Raw genomic sequence first — 12,936 nt, 5'->3', positions numbered from 1 at the left:
CAGATGCCTTTATTTTTAAGAGTGTAGGGATCTGCAGGAAGCCGGGGGTCTGACTGTGAGCAGAGTCTGACTGAAAACTGGGTAAGAACAATATTTTCTTCTTGGGCAGATAAATAGCATTTTTCTAGACTGAGTTAATATTGGGGGAAATCAGCAGAATTCTGTTGAATGGATTTAAATACAACAGTTAAATATAAGGGTAAAATGAAGAATCCTGCTTGAGACTCTTGAACCTTGATGGGCTTGATGATCTCACACTGAAGTGAAAAAGGTAAATGTAATTTCATTCTGATTTCTAAATGGCAGGGTTTTTGCATGCAATAATAAACAACAAAATTAAAGACTAAAAAAAGACACATTTTTACAACAATGTCCACCAATGACCACATTATTCTCCACCCTGAAATGAGAATTAATGAGAACCACAGGGTAAATTAAAAAATATATGACAAACAAATAACACATACAGAAAGTAAAACAAATATACATGTCAAAGTCACAGACAAGTCACAAGTTGTTTGTAGCTCTAAATATTCAGGAAACACAGTCCCCATAACATCACAGCTGAAATGCAATACGTAACATTTAAATGTGAAATAAAAGCTCCCACACTTACTAGGATTCTGTAGACCATATCACAATGATAAAGATAATAGGGATTTTGGCATGCAAGTGTGAAATAAGTCAAACCATTATTTTTTTTTCATTAAGCATATATTTCCATAAAGACAAAACACCAAACACAAAAAGTATCGAGTTAATAAAAGGTCTATAGGTTCAGATTATAGACCATACAAAGATTCAGTGACATCATATTGTGAGAACTGAGCAGAACAGTCAAACATCCAAACTCCTCCATGAGCAGAGGACATAAAGATACAGAAATATATGTGAACTTTCAGATGGTAAGGTAACCATAATTCCAAAAACAAAGAGGAGGTAGCAACCACTGAGTAATACTTGTTGACAACATCAGTGCAGATGCGCTATCTAACATAGTTCAGTCAGTCACAGCTGAAATGGTTGCTTGCGTGATGCAAAACCTGTGAAAGCAGCATTCCATCTATTGTCTTTATCATATGTTGTAGTTGTTTTGGCTCTTGTGGTTAGCCAATGGTACTGTTTAAATATTTAAAGCCTGATTCAACTTTTTCAAGATAAGTGATTTACTGTTTTTTTAGTTGTCATGTCATGTAGATGTCATGCCTCAACGTATACTGATACCGAAGTGACACAAAAACCTGTTAGTCCAAGTTAGTCCAAACCATCCATGCATGTTTCAGAAATCTTACAGGATATCAAACAAATTATAATCTTCTTTTGCAATTTGCAATATACAAAGCATTCTACACTTTATATTCAGTGCCTTAATATCACATTTAAGGAGGAATAAGTCTCATTCCTGTGCCTTATAAAAATTTGTGACTGTGCAAAATACTAGACTTTGCAAAGAACTTTACAATTTATACACGCCTTTTGATGTATTCCATTTAAAGAAAGAAAGAAATAACCAAAAATTATAATACACTGAAGTTTTACATAATGTGAATACTGAACAACCACTCAAAACATCATTGTTGTTTCCCTAAAGAATACATTATCCACCATTCAACCCATCATCTGCTCTGACCAGAACAGTTGCTTCCCTTCAGTCTCCCGGGACTTTATTTTACAACATAATGTCTATAAAACCTAAACAGCATCCATACAGTACCTATATAGTTTCTGGGTCCCGCCCACTTTATGATGTCAAGACATCACTAATTTTTTTCTCCATAGGTAAATCTGCTACAGAACCTTGAGTTAAACTACACCAAGTTAACACTGGCACTTATTTAATGATACCCGTGTGACATTACATTTATTGATCCACATTTGCCACTTAAATTACATTGTGTTACAATTCCCTTTATGTAACAAAGGTCAATTCATTGTTTCAAATAATGTACTCGTAAATATTAAAGTGCCCCTATTATTTTTCAAATATTACCTTTCATGTAGTGTGTAATATAGCTGTTTGTTAATGTAAAAGGTCTGCAAAGTTTTAAAGATCAAAGTGCATGACAAATAAAGTTATTGTCTCCTAAAAGAAATGATTCTGAACTGCTGAAACAAGTCTTCAGCAATTCCAGTCTCACTTCCTGCTACATACCTATGTAACAATGAAACAATTTTGCATAATGCATAACGCAGAGGAAGCCTCCGGAGCTGATATTCAGATATGATAATAGGCATTTAATTTCCGACTTGTGCTGTAAGTGGTACACCAATCAGAACAGACTGGGATGTCTGACCAATCAGAGCAATGTAGGCTTGTTGAAAGGAGGAGTTAGTGAGAAGGAATCTTCGAATAAATCTTTTTTTTAGATTCTTTAAGAAATAAGGTGATGTGCAATGTATACTATGAGAAAGTTAAAGTGTTTTTTGACCTTTGATGCATGTTTGTAAACCTTAATCCAGGAGACGTCCAAAACAAAATAAGAAACCTTTAAAATAGCATAATAGGGGCACTTTAAACATATCTTTATTTTACCTACAGGAAAACGAGACAACTGTGATGTCTCTACAGTGCATCTATTTTTTTTATTTCCTCTTCTGTCATTAATATTTGATGTATGTAGTAGACAAGTTATGTGCCTTTGCTCATTGTCCAGGGATTTCACTTTTGCTCTATCATCTAACATAAATGGAACATAATTCTAGGAGATTTAACAATACAAAGGTCATAATTTTGGCACTTAATCACATGAAGACATTATATAACTATTAGACAAAGTTATTTTATACATGTCATTTACAACATTTCACATGTACCTTAGGTTTGACAGGTAAAACTAACAATAAGGTTTCAATTTGTTAACAGCACTTATATATACTGTATAAAAAAAAATATATGAACAAACATGAATTAACAATGAAAAGTATATTTAGAAACAAACAATAACCTAGATGAATACATGCTATAAAAATGGTTGTTTATTGTTAGTTCATGAAACCTAATGCATTAACTGATGTTAACAAATTGAAACTTAGGTTACACTTTATTTTAAGGTGTCATTGTTTCAGTGAAAATATACATTTAATTACTGAGTAATATTAATTAACTAAATGTACTTACTATAGGGTTAGGGATAGAATTTGGGTTTGGTTTAGGGTTAGTTGCATATAATTCTGCATCATTTAAAGTTATTACTATAGTAATTACATGTAACGTTTACAAGGACACTGTAAAATAAAGTGTTACCAAACCTTAATGTAAAGCGGTACAGCTAAACTCAAGACAAGACCATCCTCTCGATACAGCCGTGTCTACAATGTTTGAATGAATTTTGGACTTTTTCACCAGATACAGCTGCCACATTTCCAAATATGTTAGGCCTTTCAGTCTTAACATGAACATCACCTTTGCACAAACTCTTCTACTCTAATGTCTTTCTCCATTAGGTTTGTTCCTCTCATTTGTTTCCCACTTTCCAAAAAGCAGCTATTCAAAGGACATGAGGTTTGCTGGTATCTGTGGAAAACAATGTGATATTCCTTGAATTGCTTGTTAATTACACAACTTTTTTTTTTTTTTTTTAAATACGAGAACACGCTTACCTGCGGTCTTGTACTCCTGCAAGCCTCAGCTAGATGTCTGTGCCAGATAATCGCAGAGAAACGTGATCCAGTCTGGAACTTGTAAACATTACCTGATACCACAGAATAAAACAAATGAACTTGCATGAGTTTATTCAAATGAAGTTGTGAGACAATGCAAATCTGCCATTTATAGAGCCAAAAAGCCATTTCTTGAATACATTTTATTGTAGCAATGACTGGAAGATAATTCATCACTTTTGTATATATTCTGTGTGTGATTGCTGTGCAAGTTTCCTCCCCAGACTAAAATGCATGTTTGAGCTGTTTTAACTGAAAGCAACTTGCACTGACATATCATAAAGTGGAGCAGCCAAGGGGCACGTGGAGATCCCCCCGGTGGAACGCGCGGTTGTGATGCAATTGTGTCCACAAAGTGCTGCAGCCTGACGGGTTATCCGCGTCTCCCATCCAAAGCCTGTAAATTCTCGTCTATGCTTCTGGCCAAGGCCTTCATAGCCGCTGGACATGTCGCCTCCACCCTGCAAGCCATGGCCCTCCTGCAAGTCTACCAGGCCAAGGCACTCAAAGAGCTGTACGAGGGTAGTTCTGACTCCGGGTCAGGTACTGCGCACAGTGACGGACCTCGCCCCTCACTGCACGGTTCCCTGTGCAGACAGACTGTCCACACTTGTGGTCTAGGAACGCCATCTATGGCTGAACCTGGCAAATATGAGGAAGAATGACAAATATCAATTTCTCTACTCCCCGATCTCCCAGGCTGGCCTCTTTGGCGGCGCGGTCGAGAACTTTGCTCAGCAGTTCTAGGCTGGACAGATGCAGACGGAGACCATTAAGCACATCCTGCCCCGGCAGCCAGCTGCTGTCTCCCCCCCGCCATTGGCTGCACCTCCCCCTCCTGCTCGTTGCCGAGGGTGCCCTAGCGGCTTCCACCTCCGCTCCCACACGACCACATCAGCAGCCTCATGGTGACGGCCGCAGGATAGCGGCACAGCCCCTGCCAGATCCTCCAAGCGTCAGGCAAAGTGGCGCTCCTGAGATGGGTGACCTAGTAATGGAGGGAACAGCTCCTCGGGAGATGGTTACCACTCCTGGTGAAGAATCTTTTGTTGAGTTTAATTTATTTTTTTCCTAAATTCTCAAAAAAGAGCAGTTTCCTCTACCTCTGGGTCCCAAGAGGGTGCGGACGGCAGTGTGCAACGTTATGCCTTGCCACTCTCATTTCCCTTTCTATCGCCAGCTGGCAACAGTATGCAGTTCGAGGATGAGATGTCTTCTAACGCACAGCCAAACCATGGAGCCAGGACAGGGTTGCACTGCACACTCAGACACCACTCCGGGACACTCTGCCTTGCGGGTTGGGCCCATGTGCGGTACCTTGCTTCCCCACTGCAGGTACATCTGTGGTCCCTCTGACCCCGCTTGTATGACCTCTGGAGGCCTGGCTAGTGCTTCCCAGACAGTCTGGCTGGCTCATTCAGACCATCAGACTCGGCTTTGCGATTTAGTTCTCCTGGCATCCCAAGTTCAGGGGCATCCAGTTCACCTCAGTGCTGAACAAGGATGCTTCTGTCCTGCCCCCTTCTAGAACAATGTGCATTTACATTAACATATTTAATGTCGTGCAATTACAGTGTTATTAGCTCACTATCTTAGCCTTTTTCAGTGCATTAGGTGAGGTAAACGGATAATATCAGTGATTCTTATCTATTTATTAAAGACTAAAACTGGTACCGTCGTGAGAGAGAAATTGGGTCTTTTTAATCTCTCTATTTAAACCGCGTGATGCCGCTGAACTCTTGTATGAGTGATAGTGTACTGAGAATAACTCTTTCATCGTCTCATCTCTGTACAAGTCTTTCCATGTTGTTTTGATGCATTTTAAAAAGATGGATGACAGATGGCTTCAATCTTTCTGACAAACAACAAAAGATAATGTAAATTACAGTATGTACAATGTTTTCTAAACTTAATAATTGTAGTGTACAGTGTTTACTATAAGGGGTAGAATCCGCAGCTCAGTACTCACTACTCATGAGTACTTTAAAATAAGTTACTTTTTTACTCAAAGTTTTTTTTTTTGGACAAGTACTTTTTACTCTACTCACGCTACATTTTTTGGACTGTAATGATACTTTTACTTGAGTAAATTTTTTCAGTACTCTTTCCACCACTCTGCAATCATCAGATCTAAACATCGATGGAACTTTATGGAAAAGTATAGAGAGCAAAAGCACAACCACATTTTGACTAACATTTGTATGTAGTATGAAGCAAAAAAAAAAAAAACGGTAACACTTTAATAAGGTCTCATTTGTTAACATTAGTTAATGTATTAACTAACATGAACTTACAATGAGCAATACATTTATTACTGTAAAGTTGTGCATTGTTTGTTCATGTTAGTTCTGGAGTTTGTTCATGTTCTTTCCTGTAGCTCAAACAGTAGAGCATTGGCACTTGCAACGCCAAGGTCATGGGTTCAATTCACAGGGAAAGCAAGAACTGATAAGAATGCAAATATGTACCTTGAAAATGCAGTGCAAGTGACTTTGGATAAAAGCGTCTGCCAAATGCATAAAATGTTAAATGTAAATGTAGTTCACAGTGCATTAACTAATGTTAACAAATACAACATTCAATTTCAATAATGTATAACTAAGATTAATAAATGCTGTAGAAGTATTATACATTCTTAATTCTTGTTAACTATAGAAGTTAACTAATGTTAACTAATAAAAAACCTTACGTTATATTTTTGAAGAATTTTATTTTATGTGACACGTATTAAATGTTCTTTAGTGACTAGATGAGTAAAAAGTACCTCTTTCAGGATCAGTGAGCTGGAAAATATTTGGATGTTCAGGGTTTTCTGGCAGCACCACAATCCAACCTGTCAGCGTGATCTTTTTACATGGCCTGGATTTATACTTGAGATAAAAAGCCACAATTACAAAGAGGTTATGCAAAGAAGTTAATTTAAGTGTAAACTTAATTTAAGTTTAAATTTGAAGACGATATTTACAAGTCATGCAATTTTTTTTACAAGTAAAATATCTCTGAAGTATATTCCCATTAATATTTACATTTTTTTAACACACCAGGCTGACTGGGAACATACAATTTTCTACCTATGACTTAGCTGTGACTCCACAGGAGTATAAATATGAGGAAACACAAAGGCCAAATTCCCTAAATCATTAATCACACTAAGTAAACCCAAAGAATATAGTTCTGATGTGCAGCAAAAGATTGTTGAGCTTCACAAAATAGAAAGTGTCTGTAAGAAAATAGCTAAAACATTGAAAATCTCCATTTCCACCAACAAGGCAAACATTAAGAAGATTCCAATCAACTAAAGATGTTATGAATCTGCCTGGAAGAGGACGTGTGTCTATATTGTCTTAATGCACAGTGAGGAGGAAAGTTTGAGTGGCCAAAGACTCTCCAAGGATCAAAGATGGAGAATTGCAGAGATTAGTTAAGTCTTGGGGATCAGAGAGCCTAAAAAATAAATAAACAACCTCTACATCAGTACATTTTGTTTGGGAGGGTTTCAAGAAAAATCCTCCTCGCTCTTCCAAAAATAAACTCCAGCATATTCAGTTGTCAGACACGACTGGAACTTCAAACGGGACCAGTTTCTATTGTCAGACGAAACAAAAGAAAGAGCTTTTTGGCAGCAAACCTGCCAGACGGGTTTGGTGCAAACAGGGATAAAAAGCCAGGGATAACCCATGCCTATAAATATATTGCTGAATCTTTAATGTTGTGGGCCTATTTTTTAGCTGGAGGTCCTGGATATCTTGTTCAGATACATGGCATCATGGATTCTAGCAACATCTAGAAATGTTATAATGGGCCGTGGTTGGATCTTCCATCAGGACAACGATCCAAAACAAACATAAAATCAACACAAAAATGTGTCACTGAGCACAAAATGAAGCTTCTGCCACAACCATCCCAGTCCCCAGACCTGAACCCTATAGAAAATGAGTGGGGTGAACTGAGGAGAAGCAGCACAACATGGATCTGGGAGAGATTCTGTATGGAGAAATGATCTTTGATCTCTTGTCAGATGTTCTCTAAACTCATCAGGCATTATAGAAGAAGACTCAGAGCTGTTATCTTAGCAAAAGGAGGTTGCAAGAAGTATTTAATAAAAGGGTGCCAATAACTATGGCCAGCGTGTTTTGGAGAAAAGCATTTATTTCATAATGTGATTTACCTCCCACTTTCAGTTTTTTTACTTCAATGAAAGGCTAGATTTTTTTTAATGAAAGATCAAAAGGATAAACCAGGCAGATTTATTTTTACAGCATCTTTGATCATATTTACCAGGGGTGCCAATAATTCAGACCACAACTGTAAACAAAGCTCTTAATAACTAAATTGTAATGTAGATGCATGCATTTTCTGTTAAGCTGCTCTGAAACAAAAGCGCTATACAAATGAATGTGAATTGAACTGAACTGAACTGAATTGAATTGAACTGAACTCTATGTTTTCTCACTGGATTGAAAGAATAATTAATCACTTACATGTCTTCGCTCATTTGCTCTTAGAGCTTTAGAACCAAAATAGATGAGAATGGAGCCAGATAAGACAATCCAGTAGCGCTTCCAGGATGAAAGCTGGCGTAAAGAAAACAAAAGTGAAAATCAACTTAAGAGACAGATTAAGTTCTCTTCTCTATTAACTCTAACAGACATGACTATTTTATTGACCATTTATTGAACTTTCTGGACAGGTATGATCACTGACTGCATCCTTAAAATGTAACCCAGTAAGTGTCATGTTTTCTTGGACATTAAATCTGGCAAATGACAGGATAGTCTACCCCAAAATTTATTGTAAATGTAGATGTTGAACATTATGTTGAAAGTGCCTGAAATGACCAGTTTCAAATTTCAGATCCTGTTTCAGGCTCTGACTGGAAACTCCCGATATGTACAGTACTAACTAGAACGCGGAAGTAGTTGTGCAAATAGTCCATTGGGATATGGGATAAAAATACCTGGTAATGTTATCTGTTATCTGTAAAACCTTTACAGATAAATTTGACTGCACACTTACAGTTGGTTTTTTACCCTCCTTCATCAGTGTCTTTCTCCGCAGGGGTCCTTCAATGGTTATGCTGCTCAAAGAACTGCATTCATAGCTGGATACAGACCCTGGGGTGCTGATGAGGAAGTAAGAGGATCATCTTTACAAGTCATGCAAATCATTTGCAAAGGCGGCAGCTGTACACGAAAAACCGGTTTTATTTGAGTACTTAAAAAGACAATAGTATGAATCTGAGTTGTGTGCTTATGGACACACAATTAACAGCTACAAGGTTTTCCTACCTATAAATATAACTTCTGCTTCTAGGAGAGTTACAGATTGGGACTCGCCAGTTTGGACCAAGTGTTGCGTACATACGGCCTCTGAAAGTGATCAGGAGGAGGGATGTGTTTTTCATTTGTATTAAGAAAATAGTCACAGATAAATAACAAACATGCTGACAGCTGACATTCTGAACATTGCTACGTAATACGTGTAATTAGCCTTACCTCTCAACAGTACTTGATAATTCATCACTAAAAGAGCTCTCTCTACTGCCTGCAGAGGGACAGAGAAAAGATGAATGTCAAGAAAAACAAACTCATTATCTTTTTTCTTAAAATAAATTCATGAAAGTTGGTAACAGAAAAAAAAGAGAAAGAAAATCAACAATGAAGATGACAGGTCTATTTAAGGAATTAACTGAATGTGAAGTTTTCAAAAGGCAAAAACCCACTGCACAAAATCTTGACCACCACTCCCATCTAGTGGTGAAAAATCAAAGACAAACACAATTCCAACACAGCAGTAATATTTGATGGTGGTAATGGTGGAACACTCCTAAATTAGGACACATAAATCCTTGCACTAATCCTGTGTTAGTGGAACAAAGACTGAGATGTGTACAATAGGAATAAACTGCAGTACCCAGTGAGATGCCGTTGGTAAATACTGAATCATGTGTGTGGTTTCTGACAGGACTGTGAGACTCTAAGAAGCTGTCATCCAGTAGGTGTCGAGCCTTTTCTTTTGCAGGGAATGTCGTACTTTTACTCTCCACTACACCAAACTGGCACATCATACTGTGATGAGACGGGTGAAGTGAAACAGAGAGAGGCAGTCAGATTAAGAAATGTGTTCCCTTGTGAAAAAGCTGTGCAGTTGTATTGAATGTGTACTTGCAGATAGCTAATAATATAATACTAATGAAATAAATGGTCACTTAAGTGTACTTGAAGAGAGTACACTTTTATGACTATGTTTCTTAACACACTTAAGTACTTGTTAAAAAAGTGCACTTTGTAAACATGTCAAAATAAAAGTTTACTTTAAAATTCTTTTAAATCATTGTTTAACTCTTTTGTCACTCTTTAAAAAATACACTTATTTTGATGTGTTGACTAACATACTAAAACACATGCAAGGTACTTGATTATAGGTTTAACTGTAGTGTGTTATTCAATATTACATTTAAAGTTAACATATTTGAAAAGCACTAAAATGCAACTTAATTTATATTACCATAAATGCTCATCAGTACCATTCATTAGTAAACTTAAACCCTATTTCCAAAGAAAATAGAACTGTGAAATTACATATAAAGATGTGCATAAGTGGGTAAAAAAGCACACTACAGTTCAGCTAATTGCATTTAATATAAATTTTAAATATAATACATTATTTCTGTTATGTATTATATATTCCTGTAATAAGTACTCATTTTAAAACGATGCTAAATTTTAAAAAGGCAAAAGTAAAGGTTAAAGGCAACTGCTTTTTATCTCCATTTTGGAGCAAAGTTATCTTCTTTTTTCTTTATTCCTTGTGTTGTGATTGGTAAACTTTTCACACAATGTACTGTGCTACTTACTTATTCCCCAGACTGTGGCTCTTTCTGTGTCGGGCAGGGGTGGTGTTGGGAGGTGGGCAACCACTGATGTATCAGGACAGGTCGGTCGTCGGTTATACCGACTGAGGTTATACACTTCTGAGGGTCCTGTACACACACATGCACACACACGTTTTCATGTTTTATGGGGACTTTCCATAGACATAATAATTTTTATGCTGTACAAACTGTAAATTCTATCCCCTAACCATAAACCTACCCATCACAGAAAACCTTCTGCATTTTCATCATTTAGTGTGATTTATAAGCTGTTTTCCTCATGAGGACCAAAAAATGTCCCCACAAGATCAAAGATTTCTGGCACTACCATCCTTGTGGGGTAATTTTGTTCCCATAATGTAGGGCACACCTGAACACACACACACAAACGCATCCTCACATGCACGCACTCCCGCACACACGCACGTACACACACACACACACACACACACACACACACACACACACACACACACACACACACACACACACACACACACACACACACACACACACACACACACACACCATATAAAGGTTTTAAAGATCTTCTTGTATTGTTAAAACACTGAAACTACATTGAAACATAGATCGCTAGATTGTAGCTGCATTTGTAAAGCCTGTTCCTGTTCTGTTCAAAACAAACAACCACAAAATGCTTACTAGGCACCAATTAAAGCAAGTGGATAATTAGAAAAGCTCTGGCTCTCAGAGAGCTAACAGGACTAAAACATTTGAAAACAGTCCCATAGTTCCACTGCTGCAAGTTAGGCATCATGTCAAAGAGGACGGCTCAGTTTCTCGAACCAGCCACAGCTTTACTGGCCTGGTAAACAAGAATGTCACTTTGAAATAGCAAAAATAAGTGGACAGCCAGTGAAAATGTTCCCTGCAGTCATGTTTACAGGCATTTTTCCACAGTAAAGTCAAGCCAGAGGGGGATGTGTGGCAATTTTATAAATGGCTTTTGAGTATTAGGAGTATTATGTTAATCATGACATTCCCTACTGTCTTTTATAGTACATTAATAGGTCTCATAATGGGTAAGAAGACCCTTTACTAAATGAAAACAGGATTTCTTCCCTACTAACAATCAGAAGAGACAAGCTAAGTGATGCCAGTAGAGAGTGCATCTTTAGAGGCCTTTCAAACACTAGATATATAGGCCAGGAAAACATAGTGGCCAACAGAGACTTCTCAAGAGTGGCAATAGACAATAATCAAGCGTAGCGTCAGTTCTGGCAGGTCACATTAGTCAAGCTTGCTTCAGCTGACTCTCAGCTAATCCACGTCTACCTATAGTAATACGATGCCTATCACTGTATACATATATAAGCTCCTTCAGTATTATCAGCAGCTATCGCGTTTCTCAGGAGCGAATTACCCTCCTCCATCCCCAGCTCCTCCTCTCTTCAGTCAGGATTTGGCCTTCTGATTCCCCCTTGAATCAGACTAAATTCTCGAATTATGTTGTACATTAAAATATTAACATTAATGATATCTGCAATACATTCATGTTAATTCTGTTCTGTTTACCCTAAGGGGGGTTTTATTGCTGCTCTAATGCGCAGGGAGTTCTTGACCAGAACAGAACCACACCGCAAATCCTAACTGTATGCTAATTGTCGTCTTTGATGATAGTGGTCCTGACAGAAATACCAGCAAGAATTCTGAAATTTAGCAAATAATATTTACACATTTAACAGCAAGAATACAATGTTCAAATGTGAAAGTGAACAACTGAATCCCTTTACAAAGAGCCCAGTCTGTTAGTGAAGGGAACATGCGATGGTCACGTCAAGGAAGTAATTTAATCGTTTCTGCTCATGTGACCCAGGGTGACAAGTCCTAGTGATTCATTTCAAATCTAGATATGGCAGGAGAGTTGGAGTTAACGTGTAAACAGAATAATTCAAATCGTTTTGTTTTGTTGTGATATATTATGCACATTTTCACCATGCATTCCATATTAAGTTAAAAAAAATGTATTAGATAAGAAATGTGTTTAAGCTTAATTTTTAATGATTAACTTATAAAGTTAAGAGCAGGGGTGCGTTTCCCAAAGCCAACTATGGTCGCAAGTTCTGTCATTACCAATAGAGTTCAATGGAACTTGCGACCGTAGTTGGCTAACGATGCTTTTATGAAACGCAGCCCTGATCGGGAACACACATGCACACACAAAGCATATTTTAAAAACTTCATTATAAATGTATTTGCATTTATTTGTTTCATATTAACAGCAATAATCAGATATTCTTGTTGTAGCTGACTTGCTTTGTTGTAGTAACGTTCCATGTGAAGCTAAAGAAATTAGGAAACATTAAAGGGATACTTCAGGATTTAGCATTAAGCTTTGTATTAGTAGAAAACATGTAGTATTTTCGAATTACCATGCTTTC

General features: G+C 37.4%; 1 protein-coding gene across 1 annotated transcript; it reads right to left on the bottom strand.

Moving 5' to 3' along the window:
* Window positions 1-704: 704 nt before the first annotated feature.
* Window positions 705-9,724, bottom strand: LOC308704142 (ras-specific guanine nucleotide-releasing factor RalGPS1-like; the record flags this gene model as incomplete). The annotated part of the gene is made up of 8 exons (XM_081388252.1): window positions 705-3,514; window positions 3,601-3,692; window positions 6,425-6,530; window positions 8,142-8,234; window positions 8,677-8,782; window positions 8,949-9,029; window positions 9,156-9,204; window positions 9,574-9,724. The coding sequence occupies 8 exons, from the start codon at window positions 9,722-9,724 to the stop codon at window positions 3,485-3,487; spliced, it is 708 nt and encodes a 235-aa protein (XP_081244378.1). The 3' UTR covers window positions 705-3,484.
* Window positions 9,725-12,936: the final 3,212 nt, after the last annotated feature.

The sequence above is a fragment of the Scardinius erythrophthalmus genome (assembly GCF_964197995.2).
Source record: "Scardinius erythrophthalmus genome assembly, chromosome: 16".
NCBI classification, from domain to species: Eukaryota; Metazoa; Chordata; class Actinopteri; order Cypriniformes; family Leuciscidae; genus Scardinius; species Scardinius erythrophthalmus.
The sequence above is the reverse complement of the archived record's forward strand: the minus strand, read 5'-3'. Positions and strand labels throughout refer to the sequence as shown.